Source organism: Phalaenopsis equestris, unplaced genomic scaffold (genome assembly GCF_001263595.1).
Source record: "Phalaenopsis equestris unplaced genomic scaffold, ASM126359v1 Scaffold223481, whole genome shotgun sequence".
Lineage (NCBI taxonomy): Eukaryota > Viridiplantae > Streptophyta > Magnoliopsida > Asparagales > Orchidaceae > Phalaenopsis > Phalaenopsis equestris.
The window spans coordinates 27335-52746 of NW_018241598.1; the positions used below are offsets into that span (position 1 = coordinate 27335).

Here is a 25412-nt window from a genome sequence, read left to right on the forward strand (position 1 = left end):
GTGTTCCATTGTTTGCTGAAGTAGCTTGCTGTTTTGCTTCACTAGCTTGGTGGACTTTTTCTGATATTATACTTTGAAAAGAGTTAAGTAATCTTGGGTCTTTTAGTTGCCTATTCACGGGCTTTAAAATATCCTTAGGAAAATGAAAACTATTTTAATCACATGATCAAAATTCTGAAATCTGCTTAGGCCCAAAAAGAAAGAGATTAAAGAAAAGGCTATGTTATTAGCAATTAATGGAAATTTTATCCTGAATTCATATCTCTTAATATCAAGAAAATTCAACTCCAACCTCAAATCAAAGAACATCAGAGCAATTTCTCAAGGAAATGAAAGTAATCTCTACAAAATTAGTGATAAAGAAGTGAGGACTGCCATGAAAAAGCTACAAAGTTGCAGCCTTTCAATCTGTGTTGTCCTTAGAAATAACACATTTTTATTAGTACTTGAAAGAATATAGTTTTGATAGTATCTTACAGAATGGGTTACTTCTTCACACGTGCTCTTGGTCAAAGGACGGTATCTCAAGAAGTGTTGTGCATCGTATGTCTCAAAAACAAGATCTCATTTTTTTGAAGCACCGACGTCGCACATGTCTAAAACTGGGTCTAAATCCTTAAATAATAAAAATAAAAAAATAAAAACAATACCAAAAACCTCAACAAAAGTGATCCGGTGTAAGGAAAAGAGTCTAAGAGTAAAGAAACCTATTTTTTATGCACAATTTATGCTCAATTTTTTGAAGATATTATGCTTTAATGAAAGGGTTTTTGGTGGCCGGTGTAAGGAAAAGAGTCTAAGAGTAAAGATGAGCAAAAAAACATAAAAAAGGAGCAAAATGGGCTAAAATAAAGAAAATTACCAAATCGGCTAAACTAGCACCTAAGCGTCATATGTAAAAATTTGTTGGCGCTTAGGCGTGACGGTTTGGCTCCTAGGCACCATAATTATTTTCTTGAAGATTCATTGAATGAAGCCAAATTTTGAAAAGATGTCTGAAGCAACCTTTGGTCATTTTTGAAGTTTTAACATAGATGCAAATATGCATGCGTACATGTATGCATGCGTGTACATAAATAGATGCATGTGCATGCATACGTGGATGCATGGATGCATGCAAGCCTGCATGCATGATGCTTGCATATATGTGTGTCTCTATAAATATATATATATATATATAGACACATGTTTGCATACATATATGCATATATAAAGACACAGAGATACATGTCTATATGTGTGCGTGTATATATATATATATATATATATATATAATGACAAAAATGAGAGCACATTTTTTTTGTACAAAAATGAGAGCACAATTTTTTTGTTTAAGGCATCTGTTTGTCATAAGCAATACAGAATGATAAGAAATAAAACTAGAGTTGTTATTTGGTTTTTAAAAACAATCTTCTTCCTGAAATTATTGGGTGAAAGCAAAGTAATTACACTACAATAAAAATTGTTTTTCAATGTTTTTGTCTTCTTCCAACAAAAATTGATCCAAAAGTTTCTTATATTGTTTTTGCATAAGTATCTTAGTATTTATATTTTCAATGAGTAGAAAGAAACACCATATAAGAGGCCTAATAGGTTTAGGCTCCTTTGATGTTATAAGTTAGGAAAAAATAAAATCAATTCTCATATTAATGAACAAGTAATAACAGTAACACATCCACACTTTGCCATCACCTGAAAATCAAAACTACCAATAAAAAATTTTAAATGAACGTTAGATTATCAAATATGTTATTTCTACATCCACTTTTATAACTTTCCAAGAAGGGGTCTACATATGGATATTGATAATGCTCAACATATGTAAAATCATTTTAGATTTTTGTCAAAGAATTTCTTACATTATGTGTCATAACACAGAAGCGGACTGACAACCTAAAGGGTCAGACAGCTAGAAGACAGAATTTAAACAAGTTGAACATGTGAACAGAGATTGACTATATAATCTAAAAATCATCGAGAAGGACTTAAATTATACCATTCAATTCCTATGTTTTTATATAATTAACTCCCATTTTCAATTTTTGAATATATGTTGCTTCACATTTGCATGTAAAGGTGTATTTCAATAGTTAAAAGTTAAACTAATTTATTTTTTATGTGATATGAATGATTTGGGTGCTATAAATTTACAAAGCAAAATTTTGGTGTTAGATACATAAATACATAAGAATTGCCAGGTATGTATGTAAATGCTTTAATCGTTAATAACTAGTTTATACGAGTTCTATTAATCATAAAAAAATCAACACCATTTTATTAATAAGTTTATAAATCACAAAATGAAATATAGAATCATTGCATTTAATAAGGGAAAAAATAAAATACAACAAGATCAAAACTAAAATCGGCATTGCTGACCAACTTAAGAAAAAAAGTTTAAATTCTATTGAGAAATAATAATAAAAAAAAATAGCAGAATTGCGTATCACAACTTTTGCACTCGTAAATGAAGAGTGATTTGATTATCTCTTTGAAATTGATTATTCATTATCTTAGGAGAATTAAATTTAGAAAAAAATTTTGAATAGTAAAAGAAGCATGAAGACAAGATTTCTGCCTAAGCTCACACCCTCACTCTCACTCACATGCTCCCCCTCCATCACATAAAACAAAATACTAATTTATTTTGCAACAAAACCTTTAAAAAAAGGTATAAGAAGTATATTAAATTCTAGTCAAATTGGTGGAGAAGAAGAACTTACCAGTGACCTGACAAATAATATTATTTTGAGAACTACTTAATTTTTCACAAAACAAAAATCAAAAGAAAATAATAATAGAAGCATAATTCATTCTTAATTCATGCAATGAAGATACAAATATAAAAAAAAGATGGTTATTGACCCAAACTTCTCAGTCTAGGGTTAAACATGAAACGATTGTAAAAGTTACACCATTCGTGTCACTAGAGAGTTCCACAATAAATGAAGCGACAAACCAATGTCATAGTAAGCCTCATATAAGCATCACCATGCTGCAACATGCACAAGTGAATAAGCAGACTAGTAAGTCCAAGGGTTACTGCAGATTTTATCATGTCTTTCAATAGTTTTAATGTGTTGCCCATCAATTCATTAAAAAATGGCATGATGAGATGGTAACTTGAAGGGAATAAAAATTTATTAAGCTTTTAGGAATTCATAAGCATTAACTACATGTGTACAAATGTATAAAAACTATGAAATTTGGTTCATACAAAGGGCAAAGTTCAACTACTTGCTAAAAAAACTATGAATTTCATGGAGCAAAAATGAAGATTAGTTACCAAGCATCACAGGTCTTAGAACAAAGAGTCTTTGGCCAACAAACGAAAAACCATAAAAATCTCAAACCGAGTAAACCCTAGGGAGAATGAAGGCCCCGAGAAACCACGGGGGAGAACCTTCGCCCACCAGAAAAAAAAAAAAAAAATCTTAAAAATCACAAAATGAGAGAGAAAGGAACTTGATAGCCAAACGAAGAATGAGAAATCAAGAGATTCAAGTCATCCATGATGAATTTGAAGATCTAAAGGGCATTCAGTTCATCGGTGACGAATGGGAAGACCTAAAATTTGCATTTGAACCCTAGAGTGAAGACGTTGCGAGCAAAGAAAAGGAGAAGGGACCACTTTCAATATATTAAGTAGTTCTGTTCTCTGTTTTCAGCTTCTTAGCTTGCGGCATTATTGCCATTTAGGCACAAAACACTTACCACTTTGACACTTGTTCCTTTTATTGATGCCTTCAATAAGCTCCAATCCGATGCTACATTTGTTTTTATTTTGTAAGGTCAAAGAGTACATAAAATATTAATTATTTTTTATCAAATTATATGCAGGTAAAGACAAAGTTCTATTTATATTATTAAAGTCATTTGCTGTTTGTCAACTATTAATTTATACAAAAAAATTAAAAATCATTTACAGTTCAAATAATCCAATTTAATTTCTTAAAAATTTACTTGTAAAATCCTCCTAAAATTAATACTTTCCTATTCCTATCTATCTAAACACGATTTACAATTTTCAGGTCCAAGATTAAAGATTTGTGGATCGAATTTTTAATTAAAAAATATAAAAAAGAAGTATAAATTTATTCAATAAATAATAAAAATAAAAAAAAATCACTAATTTTAATATTAGAGAAAATGTTGAAATAGTATTCAGCGGATTTTCCGTATGCTTTAGGAAAATTAAAAAAAAAATGGTCTTGTGAAAATTATCAGATGCTAGAGAAAGAAGGGAGATCGAAATCGGATTGCGGGGTTTTTGTGGATTTTAAGATCGGTTATTGCGTACGGACTCCGCATGCAAATTTGTTTGTGGTGTTCAATCATGACCACTGAAATACAACTTTTTATTTTTTTTATTGTTAGAGCGTGGCCCATTCTAGTTTTTTCACGGTCCTGATTTGACAAAATTTACGTGAGGTATTCATACACAATAATTTTTTGGATTTTAAAGAGCTAAAAACACAACAAATTCAAATCACGCAAAGTCCCACACTACAGAGACACAATAACTTCAATTGGCATCCAATGATACAATGATATTTTGTTGATGTTCTAAGTCGTTGATAAACGAAAAATATTTAAGTACGTCATACGCACGCAGAATTGTATACGTATGAAAGTTATTTGGAAGGTATTGCAGGGTTGTCGCTGTTATTAGGGTTAATACCCTCAATAACCTCAAAAAAATCTCGAACGACAGGGAAAAAGATGATCACCTAATCGCGGAATGTATTGATAGATTATTTAGAGGTTATTGGTGTTAACCCTCAATAACTGAGTTATTGGAAGCAACTGAGCTATTGGAACCTTATTCAGAGTCATACGCACGTATTCATAAGCACACAGTGGGTTAATATCGCTCATGATAAGCCGATACAACTAGACGCCTAATTCGTTCAATTGATTGACTTACATAGAGATCATGCAGCTCCTTGTCGCCAAACAAATCCACACACTCCTTTGCTCTTTTCCTCAACGCATTCCCTTCGTCTTCAACCATGGCAAACCTCAAGCTCTTCGCAATCCCATCCCTCGTGAATGATCCATCATCCTCCTTCCTCGGCACCTCCACAGCTAATCCCTTCTCCACCATATGCCTCGCATTCAGCCCCTGGTCGAACATCATCGGCAGCACCACCATCGCTAACCCAAACCCTAACCCCTCTACAATCGAGCTCCAGCCGCCGTGCGTCAGGAATCCCCCGACCGAAGCGTGAGACAATATCCGAATCTGAGGAACCCAGTCCAAGCAAACCAGCCCCCGTCCAAGGTGTTTTATTCTCTCCACGAGCCCAACAGGCACCGACTCTGTCCTCAACGCCCAGACAAATGGCAGCTCGCTTTCTTCAAGTCCGATGGCAATCTCCTTCACCTGCGCAGCACTAAGCTTCACTTCGCTTACGAAGGAAACATACGCAACAGAACCTTTGTCCTGCTTGTCCAGCCATTCAAATGCCTCGTGCCATCCTTGTCCTGTTGAGGGAGGGAGAAGCCCCACAGGAACTACTGGCTTCTCATAAATCTGGTCGAGAAGTTGTAGCCATTCAGACTCCAAGTCCTTGCAGCTGCTGATCAGAACGAGTTGGCATCCCTGTATCGATTTCCCAAATCGGTAGGATTCGGATACACCTGAAGCATCTGGAATTACTGATGGATCGAACAATTTCCGAGCCTCAAAAGCAGAGTAAGCGATGGTGGATGGGAAGGTAATCCAGGAAGGGAGCACGGTGAATTCCTCAGCGGTACTACGGGCACCGGCTCCGCCCAGTAATGACGACGGAGGTCCAAAAAAAGATAAGGCTGCAGCGTTATGGAGAGCAAAGAATATACACGGCACTCCAAACTTTGCTGCAATTGGCGGAACCCAGTAGGCGGCGGCGGCGTAATCGAAGACAATGCAATCAGGGGATGAGATTTGCTTGTTTTGTATGAGATCTGAGAGCTTTTGGCCCAAGCTGTCAAAAGCTTTTCTGAGATATGGGCGGAGATGATCGGAAGGGAGATCTATGGTGGCCTCGGCGTTCTGCGGCAGGGGGGGGGGGTGGTCGATTTGAGGGAGAGGGAGTTGTAAGAAATTGATGAGGTGGGAGATTGGTGGGGAGATTTTTGGGAGCCTTGCTACGTTTCTTGGGGTGGTGAGGAACGTGATGCGGTGTCCTTTTAGGGCGAAGGATTTGGAGAGCTCGAGAAAGGGAAGAAGATGGCCGAAGGCTAGCCATGGCAGCATTAAGATGTGGAGACTCCCATCTTCCATTGCGAAAGGGAGGAGATAAGAGAGGTATGATGGAAGGGAAAGCATTTTGTCGGATATAAATTGATTTGCAGCGCTTATTGGCTGAAGGGAGAGCAATAATAAAAATAATAAAAAGAAAAAGGAAGATAGAAGGCGACCAATGGGCTTCTCGTATCCGCTTAAAATGTAATAAAAACTTATTTTAATAAATAAAAAAAGATCAATGTTATTTATAGATCATTTTTTTATGGTTTAGGAGGCCATGTAATAATATGTATTGATGTGCTATCATGTAACGTGTTTCTCGATCAAATTTTTAAAATAAATATTTATATTTAATTTCAAAATTATCTTTAGCATTCATTTCAGCAAGCTTATACTTAAGCTAACTCTCTCGACAATACAACTATGGTGATACTAAAATTGGTTCAATTTGACTCCAATCAAGTCATTAAAGAATTTGAGGATGTTTTGGATCATCAATTTAATGATCAACAGAATTTTAAATTTGACATATTTATAATCAATCGAAAGTCTCATCTAGAGGAATTCAATAGTTCTAACCTCATATTTTTATTTTTATTTTATTTTCGACGTGCTTTGATTAATCGAATCAGATCTATTTTTTCACCTGTAATTAAAATGAGATGTATTTTGAAAAATTGATATAGGGTTTATTTGAAGGCTTTAAACTCACCCCACTTAAAATTTTATTTGAACCTCACTAGTTTTATTTAAATTCTATGTTCTAATTGGACCTACACTCAAATTAAAATATTCGATAAGATCAAAAAAAAAAAAAATATTTACATAAGAGTATAAACTACTTATAGTATTTTTTGCTTTCTTCAAGACCGATGGCGATCTCCTTCACTTGCGCAGCACTTAGCTTCACCTCGCTTCCAAAGGAAACATACACAACAGAACCTTTGTCCTGCCTGTCCAGCCATTGAAATGCCTCGTGCCATCTTTGTTCTGTTGAGGGTAGAAGAAGCCCACAGGAACTGCTGGTTTCTCATAAATCTGGCCAAGAAGTTGTAGCCATTCAGACTCCAATTCCTTGCAGTTGCGGATCAGCACGAGTTGGCATCCCTCTATCGATTTCCCAAATCGGTAGGTTTCAGATACACCTGAAGCATCTGGAATTACTAATGGATCAAACAATTCGGGAGCCTCAAAAACAGAGTAAGCGATGGTGGAAGGGAAGGTAATCCAGGAAGGGAGCACGAAGATTTTCTCAACCGTACTGCCGGCATCGGCTCTGCCCAGTACTGACGACGGAGGTCCAAAAAAAGATAAGGTTGCAAGTTATGGAGAGCAAAGAATATACACGACACTCCAAACTTTGCTTCAATTGAGGGAACCCAGTAGGTGGCATAATCGAAGATGATGCAATTAGAGGATGAGATTTGCTTGTTTTGTACGAGATATGAGTGCTTTTGGCCCAAGCTGTCGAAAGCTTTTTTGAGATATGGGCGGAGATGATCGGAAGGGAGATCTATGGTGGCCTCGGCGTTCTTGATTCAATTTCAAGGTTATCTTGAGTCTCAATGTCATTAAGTTTATACTTAAGCTGACTTTCTCGACAATATGAATATGGTGATACTAAACTTGGTTCAATTTGAGTACAATTAAATCATTAAAGAATTTGAGGATGTTTTGGATCATCAATTTAATGATCAACAGAATTTTAAATTTGACATATTTATAATCAAATCGAACGTCTCATCTAGAGGAATTCAATAGTTCTAACCTCATATTTTTATTTTTATTTTATTTTCGACGTGCTTTGATTAATCGAATCAGATCTATTTTTTCACCTGTAATTAAAATGAGATGTATTTTGAAAAATTGATATAGGGTTTATTTGAAGGCTTTAAACTCACCCCACTTAAAATTTTATTTGAACCTCACTAGTTTTATTTAAATTCTATGTTCTAATTGGACCTACACTCAAATTAAAATATTCGATAAGATCAAAAAAAAAAAAAAAACTTACATAAGAGTATAAACTACATATAGTATTTTTTGCAAATTTTTTTTTACTCATCTAAATCACCAAATAATTTGTACCACCAATTTACTTAGATTAATTCTTGCATTTCTCTTCTAGTTTCATTTAGTATATAATCTAATGTTTGTCCTCATTAATGCTTTATTTATTTAAACCACAGAGGATTGCAATGTTTGTTTTATTTAACATTGTATTTTTATAGATGGAGGCTCAAAATCAACCTTCTTACCATGGGTCAATATTTTTCCTTTAATATAACGACATTTGAGCACAGTGGCCCTTCGGCTAAACCCACATAACCTTTTTTTTTAATTTCCTCATATCAAGTGATAATATAATGTCAGCATTTATTAAATTTAGGAGTGATGTTCACATAACTTGTCATCAAAAAAATTGTTGAGAAGGTTATTTTATTTAGATCATAAACCTCCAAAGTTATCAATCTATTCAACTGGGCTATGCCCCCGTGGCCTTTACTCATTTAAGTTTTCAACATATAAACTTTTGTCGTTCCATCTATTAACTATTTCTTTTCTCTGTATGCAAGTTAGGTTTTCATGCAAAACTATGACGTTAGTATATCACTCTACTATAGTGAATTTACTGACACACAACATTGGCGTCGTCTATGGAAAATAACTCCCGCCCTTGTAAAATCTGTGAAAATCAAAATAGCTAACAAAGTAATAATGATAATAACGGAGCTTCTCACTCTAATTGTCATCATTCTGATGGACAACCTAAAATCCAGGCACATTCTTGATAAGCACTATCTAGCCAGTGAAGGTTCCTTTGGTCTATCTTTAGAGAAATTGGTGTGTAGGATTACAAGAAAGAAATCTATTAGCTATTTTGTAAGGTTTAAAAACTTGTACTGGCATAACTAGTTGGGGTTGACATGCCTCAAGCTCAATCATCAATGGAGAACATCTTGTTTGAGAATTTCTATATGGTGCCCTCACCCCATAATGACGAAAATTCTCTTAATTAGGCCACGATTCCGACCTCTTTATGTTCTTAGTCAACTCCATCTAGCTTGATAGGAACTCTTTGATGCTAAGATGAAAATGGTTTATTGAGGATGGAAAACTAAAATTTTTATCCTTTTAAACTTTTCATAGAAAAATTTTTGTTGTTCCACCTATGAACTTTTATTTTATCAATATATGTGTTAGATCTTCATACACTATGCCCCCGATTAAAAATAGTTCCTTTTTATAATACAGTCTATCATCATTATTTTCGATAAAAAAAATGTTATTTGTGCCACAGTCAAATAACCTTTCAAATACTCAAATTATGCTAAAGGTCATGCTACAATGTTACAATAATGTAAACTAGTGTATAATGAAATAAGTACAATGACATTTTGTACAATGTTCTAAGCCAATAAACCTTCATGAACCACACACGTGTTGTGTTCTATTGAGCCACTCACATAGAGGTCATGTAGTTCCCTATCGCCGAACACATCCACGCACTCCTTCGCCCTTGAGCTCAATACATCTCCTTCGTCATCTACCATCGTAAACTTCAAACTCTTCACAATATCATCACCCGTGAATGATCCATCATCCTCCTTCCTAGGCACCTCGACGCCGAATCCCTTCTCCACCATAAATCTGGCATTGAGAGTCTGGTCGTAAATCATCGATGGCAACATCACCATCACCAGCCCAAAAGCCAAGCCCTCCACAATTGAGCTCCACCAGGCATGCATCAGAAAGAACCCGACCGACGGGTGAGCCAATATCTGAACATGAGGAACCCAGTCCAAGCAAACCAGCCCTCTTCCATGGTGTTTTATTCTCTCCACAAGCCCAACGGGCACCAACTTTGACCTCAGCGCCCAAATGAAAGGTAGCTCGCTCAATTGCAGGCCGATTGCGATCTCATTCACCTATGCAAGACAAAGCTTTACTTCACTTCCGAAGGCAACATAAACAACAAATCCTTGCTTTTACTTGTCCAGCCGTTGAAGTGCTTCATGGCATCCCTTTTCAATTGACGGAGGAAGGAGTCCGACAGGAACTACTGGCTTTTCAAAGATCTGGCCGAGAAGTTGTAGCCATTCGGCTGCAATTCGTTACAGTTGCGGATGAGCACAGATTGACATCCTTGTACAGATTTCCCAACCCGGTAAGGTTCAGATAAACCATAAACATTTGGAATAAATCCTTTGAAAAACTCAAGAGCCCCAAAAGCATGGAAAACGATGGTGGAATGGAATGGAATCCACGAAGGGAGCACGATTAAGACCTCTGCCTTAGTGCGGGCACCAGCGCCGCCCATTAATGACGATGACTTGCTGAAAAAACATAAGGATGAAGCGCTAAAAATAGAGAATAGCATGCATGGGACTCTAAAATTTGCTGCAATTGGGGGAACCCAGTAGGCGGCATAATCGAAGACGATGCAATCTAGGGCTGAGAGTTGCTAGTTTTGTATGAGATCTGAGAGCTTTTGGTCAAAACTGTCGAAAGCTTTGCTCAGATATGGACGAAGATCATCGGAAGGGAGATCTATTGTTGCCTCGGCGTTCTATGGTAGGTGGTTGATTTGAGGGAAGGGGAGCTCTATGAAATTGATGAGGTGGGAGATTGGTGGGGAGATTTTTGGGAGCCTTGCTACGTTTCTTGGGGTGGTGAGGAACGTGATGCGGTGTCCTTTTAGGATGGGAGAAGGATTTGGAGAGCTCTAGAAAGGGGAGAAGATGGCTGAAGGCTAGTCATGGCAGCATCAGGACGTGAAGACTCCCGCTTTCCATTGCGAAAGGGAGTAGATGAGGCGCTCCTTTGTAGGTTTTTTGGTACCTTTATAAGCAGTTGACGAATGAAGGGAAAAATCGATCATTGGTGGACCATGCAACGAATAGAATTGGCATCTTCTCTTAAAATGTAATAAATTTAGCAAGAAATAGAAAAAAAAAATATTAATGTTATTTATAAATCAATCTTTTTGGGGTTTCGGATAATTCGTCAAAGTAGTTATTCTTGATCTTAAATTTATATTATAGGCATTGTTGAATGCAAATTTGTTATGTAGACTCTTAAGAACTGATGGAGATGAAAAAGACCAGAGAGGGAGAATGTTTCGCTTAGCAATTACTCCCATTGGGATAAAATGGGGGTGTTCCCTTCATACTCATTTTATATATTAAAAGATGTTATTACAAGAGAAGGAGAGAATGGGGCTAAACACATGAGCGCCCTTGTGGCTCGGCAAGGATGTTTTTGCTGCCCTACTTAGGGCATGAGAAACTCTTAAGTATGTGATGAAGAGGAAGCAGGCCAAATAGAATCGCCTCTCTGATTGCATAGGCACAACGCCCTCAAAGCACACTGATGGGGCGCTCTCACAAGCAAAGTACAAGATTAGGTTGGTGAGACTTATTTTCTGCATTAAATTCTATTTTAAATTAAATGCAAACTAATTGTTTCATTACACCAATGGACTTTAGTTAAAGAATGGGAGCAATCCTCTATAGAGTTGCACGAGCACACTCATAGGCAACAGTCGGATCAGTCCTAGGTGGATAGCAAATCCCAGACGACCTAGGTAATTCACCAAATTAATTAGTATAAAATTCAAATAACTATTGAAGTTTATCTTATCTCTAACTTTCATTAATCATATTTTTTTTTGTAGGAGTTCTTCTAGAGGCTTAAGGATAGTCGTTCCCAGCAACCGGGTAGTGTTTTGGTCACAGTTCACGATCCTTCTGTATACAACCTTTGAAAGGGGGGCTATCAAGGACAAGAAGAAGAGCAGGTTCTAAGTTTTGGGAACCCAGGTGCCGACATTTGATGACTTTGTGGTCTCTAACACATCTGTTGCATCTACTTCCATTGTACATATGGAGGAGATTCGTCGTCAGGTAGTTGCTGCGTTTGATGCCTAAGTTGCTATTGTGATTGATGCCCAGGTCGCCACCAGCCTAGATGGAGCATAATATCAAAGTAGTGCTACATTCCCAACACAGAAAGAGAAGCTGCTAGTTCAGAAGGATGAGGATGAGGATGAGGAGACTGATGAGGAGGATAAGTACGGATCATTTTTTTATATTTTTTTTATGTTAAAAAAATTATTGGTCGTGTCCAATTTTATGGGACAGTTGCTCATTTCATTTGATTTAATGCAATCTTTTTTCCTTAATTTCTTTATACGACTGATATGTCAATTACCTTTATTGCTATGTTGCGTTGTTTGTAGATTCTACTGTTACGATTGCAGGGCTGTTGCTATGTTGTGCTGTTTGTAGATTCTACTGTTACGATTGCAGGGCTGTGAATTGTAGTCTCAAAAGAGGGTTCTTTTTTTTTCTGATGCTATAGGATTTTGATGACTTTCAGACTATGTATCAAACAAATAAAGATAATACAAGTGCTGTACTTTTGCGACAAAAACGTCTGTTAGTAATTTCTCGTGGTTTACCTACGACAGTACGACATTACTAATGAAGGCGCGACACTTTTCCGATGAAATTGAAACACTTTTTCGCGTCTATGTGCATCATTTATAATACCAACGGGCAAGCTACAATTAAATATATAATGGTTATGTAGCAATACTGACCAATACAATACGTCAGATAATTATCGTTATATCTAAACGTTTTTGTTATGTCGAGTAAATCATATCTAAACCATTAGTAAATATATTATCTACGGTTTAATTTATTATCAATGATATTTGACCATCAGTAATAAGCTAAAATTTTGTAGTGATACATGAAAAACGCCAAATACACGAAAACTTGCCAGGTATATGAAAATGTGTCAATATCTCAAAAGATGGAAATGAAAACAATAGTAAATTATAATTCTCAGTGGTGATATTAAATGATAAATCCCATGAGCAATAAGAACTCGTAACTCAGAAGGCAAAAATGTAATTTTTAGATACCTCCTATTATCTATAAATATGAGGATTTTTTTCATATAAAGAAGAGATAAATTATTTGGGCTTTTCAGCCATTTAGGCATCACTTTCTTTTTCTCTTGTAACAGCTGCTTCTTTCAATATATAAAATGAATCTGAGGGAAACACCCTCATTTTGCCCCTCTATAGGCAATTGATGCGCCAATCCTTCTCTCTCTCTCTCTCCTCTCTCTCTCGCTCTCTCTCTCTCTCTCTCTCACTCTTTTCTTTTCACCCGGTTCCTATGTTCTATGTCTTGGGCAGGGTCTACAGAACATTTTTGGATTCAACAGGTAAAAAATTATTTTTATATTAGATATGTTTAATGTGAGATTGAAATATGAAAATTGTAATCATTATATGAAAACTATAATCATATTGTAATCATTATTTTTATTTATTCCATTTTTTTATGTGAATTGATTAACCGAATTGGAGTCATTTTTTTTAAAAAATTAAAATAATATGCAATACATTCACTATCTAATACCTTTTATATATTGACAAAAATTGATGTGGGATTTCTTTGAAGTCTTTAAACTCAGGCCATGTAAAATTTCGTCTGTATCTGACTAGTCTTAATTGGATTCCATGTTCGGGCTGAACCAACACTCGCATTAAATTATTCAATAAGATTCAAGAAAAATAAAACACTTACATAAGAGCATAATCTACATAGATTTTTCTTTTCAACTTTTTCTTTTCTTTTTGCATTTTTTATCTTAATAATCAAAATTGCCTGGTAATTTGTATAAACTACCAAGATATTAAAATTCATTATTACATTTCCCTAAAAAGTGAAATTAATATAAATGTGGACATTTACGTAGAATTAAGAGCCGAACAGGCTAGCCCATGTTCGGCTCGTTTGCTTAGCGACCCGAACACGAGCCGTTCACGAACAAATAGTCATTTTGATAACCCTAGCCAGATAGCCATAAAAGGTTAAGTATTGGGGAAATATTTAAGGAAATATATAAAAATTATTATTTATATTAAAACATCATTTAAATCTAATTTAATAATTTTTATTCTATTTTCTTAATTAATACTTATAATTGATTATAAATTTTTGTAGCCTTGTAGTCAATTAAGTTTTTTAAAAATACTACTCATCAAATATATATATATATATATATATATATATATCTTGGATGAGTATATACTTCTAAAATACATTTTTTCCTCAAACTTGACTTAACTTACTCCGGATCAATTTGAGTTAATGAAGTTGTTATTTTAAGAAAGCTTAAATGTTAGAGCAAGTTAAACTACTTATGTCATAATATATAAAGAAGAAGTTTTCGTATTTGTAACGTTCATATTCAATGTATTTGTAACGTTCATATACATATAAGTTGTAAGAATTTTCGTATTTGTAACGTTCATATACATATAAGTTGTAAGAGAAAATATTTAGAGAAACAGACTGATAAATTATTCTTTCTTTAAATGTAATTTTTTGTGGTAATACAACCTTCATTACTCGTTTAATTTAAAAGGCTAAATCTATCTAGTATAGTTTCTAAACCATTATGTGTAACGAATCATGGTACATAATGGTCACTCTCAATGCTAAATCTCCTATTAAACTTCAAGATATCTCAGGCTATTGTGACACTAAATGTTGACTGAATTTTCCAATTTAATATGAATTTAATGGCTGAGTGGGAGACATCTGTTGTATTATAGGTTATAAATATTTATTTGTATTGATCATGTAGTCATAAAAAAATGTAACATAAGTAGCATAAGATCTCAAAGATAGCATAAGAACGCCGCCCACCATACACACACCTAAATTCTCTAGTTTAAAATGTATGATGGACAGTAATATAAATATGCTATAGTGGCCTCAATTATTACAACTCTTGTATGGATTGTCTATTATAATAGAAAGTTTTGGATCAAAATATTTCATATGCATTAGACTTGTTTCCTTGGGTGGATTAGAACCTCAGACATATGCATCTAACTATTTATTTTACATACCATCAAGATGTATTAATGATGCAATATAAAGACACAAAATATGCATTGATCATTTCATGTAGTATATAATATCAATATCTCTTTCAATAAAAACTACATAAGATTAGTTTTCTCCCATAAATCATTGTCTAAAGTAGCTCCTCATATTCACATTATATTGTATCCTCTATATTTATATTATATAAAAAAAAGAAAATTAATAATAAAATAAATATGGTGGTGCAAGTTAGTAATATCTCATATAAGTTAGTAATATCTCCTATAAGTTGTATCTCATAAATATGTTGTTTTCGTCATTTTTCTCTTTTTATTTTTAAAGAAGTCGTCAGTTTGTTTATAATCGACAATAGGAGCGAGAGGGATCGATAGAGGTAGTCAAAGCAAAGGAGTAGTAGTCATTAGAAGGTAGAGGTAGCTTGGTTATGGAAGCACAGTTCCGTCATACCCAATCTACTAAGACCATAGGTATATCTGTTGTGAAGGTAGTTGACCCAACACATCTAGAGATCCCCGATCAACAATCTGTGAATTGCGTTGTCCACGGGGGATCTCGGTAGCCCTAAGGTTAGAGGAACAAATTTCTATTCTATGATTATTAGGTGGAGGTTGTCCGCGGGGGATCTCGGTAGCCCTAAGGTTAAAGGAACAAATTTCTATTCTATGATTATTAGGTGGAGCTCCAAGAGGTAGGATTTATAATTGTTGAAATGGCAAGGATACTGCAGGAAAAAAAAGGAGAAAGAGAGGTGGGGATACAAAGCTAGAAACTCTCCCAAGAAAAGGACTTACTCCCTGTCTGGATCGGGGAGCCTTATAATGGCCTAAGCATGCTAGACAACCATCAAAGAAGAAATCTATGTGACTAAGTCAAGTTGGAGAACCCCGAGGGTTTCTTATCGGGAAGTGAAAATGATGCAATTATCTAGAGTGGTCCTTAGATATTGTGAAGTCCCTATTTTATGACATCTGTAATTTTAAGATCCTAGAGAGTCAAAATTGTAATTTTTCAATATATCCTATATAAACCAGAAAGAAACAAGGAAAATAATCTAAGAATGCACACATAGAACAGAAAGTAAAAGCACCCCAAAATATAACCGAGGCCAGTGCCACTTGGTCGGCAATAGATCCTACAAAAATAGAACAGGCGGCTAGACTCCACATATACATGCCAAATCCTAGATTTATACAATAATATAGAATTCAGACTTACGGTAAAGGACATGAGCTACCGCTCCTAGTCCCTGTTATGTGGTTTGATGAGTTGACCATCTTGAAATCTATGTTCGTACCTTATTTTCAATACAAACTCAGCTTAGAAACTCTATCAAATACATTTAAAAGAGAAAATAAAGACTTGACCAACATGAAAATAATGTTAGTGGGAAAGCCAACAAACATGCAATGTATAACAAGCCGTGCCTTCTAATCGGGGCAACTAAATGGTACATGCAAGCAAAAGGTAAGAAATTATTATTTACTCCCTCTTAATGGTACTTGTGTGTATGCATATATATAGACATACTCCTTGTAGAAAAATGCCCTAATATATTATCATGCTTATCAATAACACACACACACTAAAAGAAAAAAAGGTGACGCTTGCCTAGGACAATCAAACCAGTAGAGAACAATAGTTAGAGGCATTAAAGAAAGCTACCCAACCCCCTAAATCCTATCCTAACACACCATCTAATAAGAACTTTCCTAATCAACATCTACGTGCAAGGTAAGCTCCGAGTACGTATGAAATTGACGGGTCATCACGCTGGGCCCGTCCTAAAGATCCAAGGGATCTAAAAAGTGTCATACGAGATATATTTTAGAAAGATTTGGCCTTATATATGTCCTAGTTTGCTACATGCATAATTTTAAAATTATGGCAAATGTAATATGTATATATATATATATATATATATAATAATATTAATAATAAAGGCCATTAAATGTGAGCCCATAACATGCAAAATGACACAAGTTAGATCCCTTAGATTTTTAGCACAGTCACACTCACGTCATTCCCGATGCTTTAACTCACATTGCTCACGAGACTCAAACTAACAAATAATTTTTGTTAAGGCATCACAACCAACGCAGTTTCACTCACCTACCGAGTTTGGCTCCCTATCCATGCACATATACAAATGCAAATGCAAACAATCATGCGCAAGAGTGTTGAGGGTGAGTGTGCCACAGAGGCTTTGACTTGAAAGGGTGGGCGTGCTATGAAGGTAGTGTCCCGGAGGATGGGTGTGCCATTGAAGCAGTTACCTGAAAGGATGGGTGTGTCGTGGAGACAATTGCCCAAAGAATGAGTGAGTCATAGAGGTAGCGACCCAAAAGAGTGGGTGTGTCGTAGAGGCAGTTGCCTGAAGAACTCGTTCTTGAAAGACATTCAAATTTCAGTAGAAAGACAGTCGAGAAAGGAGTAATCTAAGATAAAAATTCTAGCATTTTAACAAAATTATGATTTCAGGGCAAATTAAATTAATGCCCTAATAACTGGGTTCTTCATTTTAAAGAATTCAGATTGGGTTATAAAAAAATTTCAAAATAAGATAGCGTGCTTAAACATTATGAGTAATTGACTCATGACATCATGAGCCTTTTAATCTCTCGCTAAATGACTGAGTCCTAACTTTTGAATGAGTTATAATATTACATAATTTGTTTTAAGAAAAATTTTAGATATATTAATTAGGGTAGTTTGGACATTCAGAATCTTTAAAAGAACTAAGCATTACCAGATATATTAATTCCAGAAAAAAAAGGGAGGAATAAGAAAAAAATAAAAAATAAAAATATAAAAATAGTCTCTCTGAGAAAAAGCTTGAGGTGGGCATAAATATAAAAGATTAGTGTCTCAATTTAAACATTTAAAATATTTAAAGTATTTTTCACCAGATATAGTAATTCTCAGTGGAAAAGAAAATCCAAAAACAAAAAAAAAAGAGAAAAAAGAGAGGCTCCCTGGGAAGAAGCTTGAAGTGAGCATATAATCGAAATTGGAGTCTGAATTCTCCCCTAATTAATAAAACTTGAAAAGTTCTCTTAAGAGAATTCTTCTGATATTATACATTGAAAAGAGTTAAGTGATCTTGTGTCTTTTGGTTGCCTATTAACGGGCTTTAAAATATCCTAAGGAAAATGAAAAAATATTTTAATCACATGATCAAAATTCTAAAAGCTGCTCATGCGCAAAAAGAAAGAGATTAAAAAAAGGGCTATGTTATTAGCAATTAATGGAAATTTTATCATGAATTCATATCTCTTAATATCAAGAAAATTCAACTCTAACCTCAATCAAAGAACATCAGAGCAATTTCTCAAGACAATGAGATTAATCTCTACAAAATCAGTGATAAAGAAGTGACGACTGCCATGACAAAGCTACAAAGTTGCAGCCTTTTGAGCTGTGTTGTCCTTAGAAATAACACATCTTTATGTGTACTTGAAAGAATACAGTTTTGATAGTACCTTGCAGAATGAGTTACTTCTTCACACGTGCCCTTGGTCAACAGACGGTACCTCAAGGGGTGTTGTGCGTCGTATGTCTCAAAAATAAGATCTCGTTTTTTGATGCACTGATGTTGCACATGTCTAAAACTGTGTCTAAATCCTTAATAAAATAATAATAAATAAATAAATAAAATTCAAAAAACCTCAAAAAACTTAAATCAAAGTAGAAAAATAAACAAAAGTGATCCACCTTAAAATTACCTATTTTTTATGCACATTTTATGCTCAATTTTTTTAGGATATTATGCTTTAATGAAAGAGTTTTTGGTTGCAAGTGTAAGAAAAATAGCCTATGAATAGTCTATGAGGAAAAATGACCAAAAAATTATCAAAAATGAGCAAAATGGGCTAAACTAAAGAAAATTACCAAATCGACTGAACTAGCACCTAAGCGTTATATGCAAAACTTGGCTGACACCTAGGTGCGATGGTTTGGCTCCTAGGCACCACGATTATTTTCTAGAAGATTCATTGAATGAGGCTAAATTTTGAAGAGATGCCTAAAGCAACCTTTGGTCATTTTTGAAGTTTTATAAATATTGAATAATTCCAAGAGGCTATGGTGTTGGATATATAGAGTCACATATTGTGTGAGTGTGTTAAGTGTGTAAGAAGTTTTCTGTGTGAGTCTTTATTATTTCTGGAGCTTGTGAGTCCTGTAAGTGTTGTTGGAGTCAGAAAAGTCTAGAACTTCAAAAAAGTGCTTGAGGAATCATTTAAGATAAGTAATTGTATCTTTGTCTTTAAGTTTTGCTCTTTCAATTTGATTTTTATAAATATGCTCTATTTTGCTATCCCTATACGTTTTGAGTAGTTTTCTCTCTTTCTCCTTGCAATATAAAGTAATTAAGTAAGTGACTTTGATTTTGTTTAAACCTTCTTTTATTCCTAAATATTGTGATGATATTTTTACCAAATATTCATTTACTTTACAAATTGAACACCTGTATTGTCAAAATTTGTTGAGAAAACTTATATACTAGAAATGACTAAAATTTCTTAACTTGTAAGTATCATAATTCACCTTGGAAAGAGCAGTGGCGATCGTTTGAATGAGAGTGCAAATAAATAGGAAGATAACAATAAATAGAGAGATAATATTTGATGAGCATAAAATTGATGTTTCTAGAGTGAAGGCTGAATTCTTTTATTAATTTAGTCTACAGATTGGAACTAAGGGTCACTGGTAGGCCCTATAGAGATTGCAAAGTGGGTAATTTAAGAGTGAAAGACTAGAACCTACCCAACACTACTATACATGCCAACACCAACTTTAGATTAGTCAATGTTCTTTACACATCGAAAGAAATAAAGAATAGGTATGGTCCTATTTATCATAATAACACATTTAAGCTTCTAAACATTTGAAATCCTATACTGATTATGAATTATTTACAAGGAGAAAGTCTCTTTTTTATATTTTTTTCTAAAATCATTACATTTAGTTTTACTTGCATTTTGTAGAAATTAGAAAACTTAATTTTTAACTTTAGATAGTTGCTACAGTCTTAAGTTATCTTAAAGTTAAAAGTCTTGTATTTCATTTCATTTCTTCTTGTTTAAGTTTTTCCTGTGGGATTGATACTGGGGTTTTTAAAGAAAAATCTAAATTACTTGAAATTATACGTATACTTGCGTATTACCCCTATTGAGAAAACTATTTCTTTAAATTTTATCATATTACATTTGTTCCCAACATTTACTAAATATAATTTGGTTTAAGTTTCTGGCATATTAAAGAATATAAATATCAGTGTAATTGCGGGTCGGGTCAAGTTTTTGGCTCCGTTACCGGGGGCAATGAAAAAATGAAACTTTAAAAAGGAAATATTTTATCAGAATTTTCTTTGAAACTTTATCTGAACTGACGGGTTACAAAATATATATATTAATTAGTTTTAACTTATTGCAAATTTTCAAAAATTATAAAAAAACTACAAATATAACAAAATATAAATAAATTGTAAAAACAAAAAAAAATAAAAATAGATATATATTAATTATATATTTTTAAGTATTTTATTTCTTGAATTTTACTATTTGCATGTGAAGTTCTGGATCTGAAGTTTTAGTACCCTACAATTCTGAATTAGAACGAACTATAAGAAAAAATTGAAATTAAAAACAACTTCAAAATTCTCAAGAAATGGCAAACACATCAAAAAATAATATTGAAACTTTAACTATTGAAAATGAGAATCAAAATTTACAAAGGCCTTTAGGGGATTATGCAAACTCTATGGCAGATGATATTCACTTAAGTATTCAAATCATTGTTGTAGCGGCTAACTCATTTGAACTTAAAGATGTAATAATATTGATGCAAAATAATTAATTTGGGGGAACACCAATTGAGGATCCAAATTTACATCTTGCAAGCTTTCTAGAACTTCGTGCTACATTAAAAAATGATGGTGTATCAAACGACATGATTATACATAGACTTTTTCCTTTTTCCTTAAGGGATAAAGCTACGATATGGTTAAACTCATTAGAACCTGGATTTATTAAAACATGGGGAGATATGACAAAAAAATTCTTGGCTAAATAGTTTCCTTTTTCAAAAACTGTTTAACTTAGAAATGATATTACTTCTTTTATTTAGTATGAAGGGGAGTCAATTTATGTGTCTTGAGAATGATTTAAAGAACTCAGAAAGTATTGACATCATGCTTTACCTGACTGGTTAATTATTCAAACATTTTATAATGTGTTAATAGGATCCCTTAGATCTATAATTCATGCTGCTGCTGGAGGATCTTTAATGTCAAAAACATTTGATGTAGCTCATGCCTTAATTGAAGAAATGACCACTAATAATTTATAATAGCCCTCAGAAAGGGTAAATCCTAAAAGAGCTGCTAGTATTCATGATAATGATGCTTTTGTCATCTTAGTATCTCAAGTTGCTGTGATATTTAAGAAGGTAGATAAATGTTCTTTGAATTTTTCACAAATACCTTAAGCAAGTGAAGAAAACATTTTATAATGTGTTAATAGGATCCCTTAGATCTATAATTGATGCTGTTGCTGGAGAATCCTTATTGTCGAAATCATTTGATTTAGTTCATGCCTTAATTGAACAAATGACCACTAATAATTTATAATGGCCCTCAAAAAGGGTAAATCCTAAAAGAGCTGCTAGTATTCATGATAATGATGCTTTTGTCATCTTAGTATCTCAAGTTGTTGCGATATTTAAGAAGTTAGACAATTGTTCTATGGATTTTTCACAAATACCTCAAGAAAGTGAAGAAAATTTATTAGGACAAATGAATGATTCTCAATCATTAGAAATTTTACATGTGGTTGCTAATAAACCTAATAGCCCATATTCTAACTTTAATAACCCATGTTGGAAAAATCACCCCAAGTTTAACCGGAGCAATTCTAGAGATGGAAATCAGCAATGAAAGAGCAATCAAGTGATCCCAATAGAAAACTAGAATAATTAGAGTAGTTCTAACTATCTACCTTCTTATTCTCCTGGCTTTAATAACCAACAATTTAAGGAAAAGAAGTTATCTATGTAAAAAGTAGTTTTGCAAATGGGTAATCAAATGCAAAGTCAAAGTTTTGAAATAAGAAATATTGAGAATCAACTGGAACAAATTGCTAATACACTTAGCAACAGACCCAATGGAATAATTCCTAGTTATATTGAAATAAATATGAAAGACAAAAGAATGAAACAATAACAAATTAAATTTTTCCAACTAAGGAGTGGAAAGGAATAAAAAGTTGGAATTCAAAAAAAAGTTGAAGTTCAGAGAGAGGTTGAAGAAATTGAAAAATCTAAAGAAAATATTTCTAAAGACCAAAAGCAATCTGTCTCTCCAATTAAAAATGATTTAGAAAGATCATCACCTCCTTTTCATAAAAGTTGAGACAACAAAAGCTTGATCACCAATTATCAAAATTTTTTGAGATATTTAAGAAGCTTAAATTAATATTCCATTTGCGGAAGCTTTGGAACAAATGCTGAGTTATGCTAAATTTATGAAAGATATATTAAACAAAAAGAGGAAGTTTGAAGCTTATGAGACCATTACACTTAGTGAAGAATGTGGTGTAATAATTGAAAAGAAGCTTTCTGATACACATAATATATATAACATTTATGTACACATTTTTATACCTATTTTTGAGGATATTGAGCTTTAATGAAATCTATTTGTGTGTTTTTCTGTAAGTATTTTTCTTTCAGGTACAAATAAATGGCTGAAAAATGGTAAAAGGAGTGAAAAAGGATTAAATTTGGGGCAAAAATGAACAAGGTGTGCAAAAGAACTGTGACGCCTAAGCACCTAGGACTGGTTCTTAAGAGCGAGTATAATAGAGAAAGTAGAGCCTAAGCGTCACATACCTCGCGCTTAAGCGCCATGGTAGTTACAAGATGAGTCAATGAATTTGGATGAATTTTTTAAGGGGTATTTGAAGCAACTCTCGATGAAAACGTGGGATATGGCTAATAGACACGAAAAGACATTCAAATGACTTTTTAAAGGAGGCAACTCTTAGAAGATTCATTGAATGTGGACACATTTTGAAGAGATGCCAAAACACCTTTTGGAAAATTATAAAAGAGGACTTGGATTGGATTGAAGGTGTCCACCAGGACCCAAAAGGAGTCTCAATTAGCTGTCGACGCCTCTCTCTCTTAGGTTAATTAGGATACTTTTAGAGAGAAGAAAGGGAGGAGTTGCAGTGTGTTAGTTGAGAGTATTGTAAGAGAAAGGAAGATAAGAGATTCAAAGGAACTTCAAGAGTTTGGTGGAGAGGAATTTGAGATAAGGGTTTATCTTTGTGACTACATTTGATTTTAATTTAGACTTCTTGTGTGTTTGCATGATTTTTTACTTTTAAACTTAAGTGTGGTTGTGTTTCTTCCATGAATTTTGAGTAGTTTTCTTTATCTTTTTCCTTAAAATAGAAATAATTTAAGTGTTGGATGGAAGTTGTGGAGAGTATTGATCTTTAATGTTGGAAGAAGATGTGTTGATTTAAATCCATGCACTTCATTTACTACTTGATTTGGCTTATCTAGATGTTAAAATTTGTTATGAGAACATGTAAGAACTGGGTTGATCTTTTCTCAGTCAACAATCGATGAGAATCAGATGAGATTGTATGAATGAGAATGTAATTCATATGATTGAGTGCAAATAAATAGAGAAATAAACTTTAAAGGGTGTAGAGTTAGAGAACTTAAGAGTGACAGGTTAAAGCCTCTAATTCGGCCCATAATTTGGTTTATTGTTTTAAATTTTGATAAGAGATGTTAGCCCCCAGGTGGAGGGAGAAGAGGGAACTCTAGAGTGAGACCTAGCATTTTTCCTACGTAGCCCGTCATCAAGACTATTTAAACTTTAAACTGGTCAATGTTTTTTATAGCATCTACAGATAGGGTAAAGAATCATATTGCTCCTATTTGGCACAACACAATTTGAATACTTCCACAACAAAATTCCTATACTTGTTACTTGTTCATGATAAGGAAAAAGATATTTTATTTATATTTTCTTCATCTTGCAAATATTTAGTTAAATTTATATTTTATTTATACTTTTGTTCACTTTAAATTTTCAATTATAAAAAAATACCAAAAAATCCAAACTTTCATTGCTATTTTAGCATCTATAGTTTAGGTAAAAAATATTTTTTAAAGTAGAGTTTGTTATTTAATTCCTTATTACTATATTGTAATTCTCCCTGTGGGTTCAATATTTGTGGCTTAATCATAAAGCACTATATCACTTGATAACGATACATATACTTGCATAATATCCCAATATTTAAATATAATAATTACACTCTTATTTTCTTTAGAGTCAAGTTTTTGGCACCAATGTAAAGTAAGAAATATATGTAAAAAAAATTAAGAATATAACATACTTCGTAGTACTGCCATATAAGGCCGGGATCAAGTTTTTTGCGTCGTTGGCAGAGAGGAATGAAAAATTTCTTAGAGAATTTTTCTTAGAAAGCAAATTTATATTTTTGGAAAGTGTTATTTAAACTATTAGATTTAATATAAGAATATTGTAGTTTTGTCTTTATATAAGTTCCTATTTGTGTGATTTTATTTTATGCTGCTTTGTAGTAATGTATGTGTAGTTTAGGATTTAAAGGACTAGTACCCTATGATTCTGAACGAGTAAGAACTATTAGAAAAATAAATAAAATAAAAATTTAGAAAAAGATAAAAAATTTCAAGAAATGGCAATTTTAAATAATCAAAATATTGAAATTAATCAAGAATTTTGACCTTTAAGAGACTATGCAAATCCTACAGTAGCTGAATTTCATTGTAGTATTCAAAAAGCTACTGTAGTGGTTAATTCCATTAAACTCAAACTTGTTATTATTCAAATGGTATCAAATAATTAGTTTGGTGAAGCACCAACTCAAGATCCAAATTTACATCTTGCCAATTTCCTAGAATTGTGTGCAACATTTTAATATGATGGATGGTGCTATAAGACTTAGAATTTTTCCTTTCTCACTGAGGGATAAGGCTAAGATATGGTTAAATTCATTAGCATCTAGATCTATCAGAACTTGGGGTGATTTAGCATAGAAATTCCTTGCTAAATATTTTTCACCATAAAAAATTCCAAAGTTTAGAAATGATTTTAAACCTTTTTGTTAGTTTGAAAGAGAATCTACTTATGAAGCATGGGAAAGATTTAAAGAACTCCTGAGAAAGTGTCCACAACA

At 33.5% G+C, this 25412-nt stretch overlaps 2 protein-coding genes and 1 pseudogene across 2 annotated transcripts; all 3 read right to left on the reverse strand.

Moving 5' to 3' along the window:
• Nucleotides 1-4214: 4214 nt before the first annotated feature.
• Nucleotides 4215-6303, reverse strand: LOC110037691 (putative UDP-rhamnose:rhamnosyltransferase 1). Its single transcript, XM_020742394.1, has one exon. The coding sequence runs from the start codon at nt 6266-6268 to the stop codon at nt 4865-4867; it is 1404 nt and encodes a 467-aa protein (XP_020598053.1). The 5' UTR covers nt 6269-6303; the 3' UTR covers nt 4215-4864.
• A 767-nt stretch (nt 6304-7070) lies between these two features.
• LOC110037689 (putative UDP-rhamnose:rhamnosyltransferase 1) lies at nt 7071-9981 on the reverse strand. Its single transcript, XM_020742393.1, is given in 4 exon segments — nt 7071-7238; nt 7241-7518; nt 7578-7764; nt 9700-9981. Coding segments are annotated over 4 exon segments (915 nt in total).
• Nucleotides 9982-10161: 180 nt separating this feature from the next.
• On the reverse strand, nt 10162-23076 carry LOC110037690 (annotated as a pseudogene).
• Between the last annotated feature and the right edge of the window lie 2336 nt (nt 23077-25412).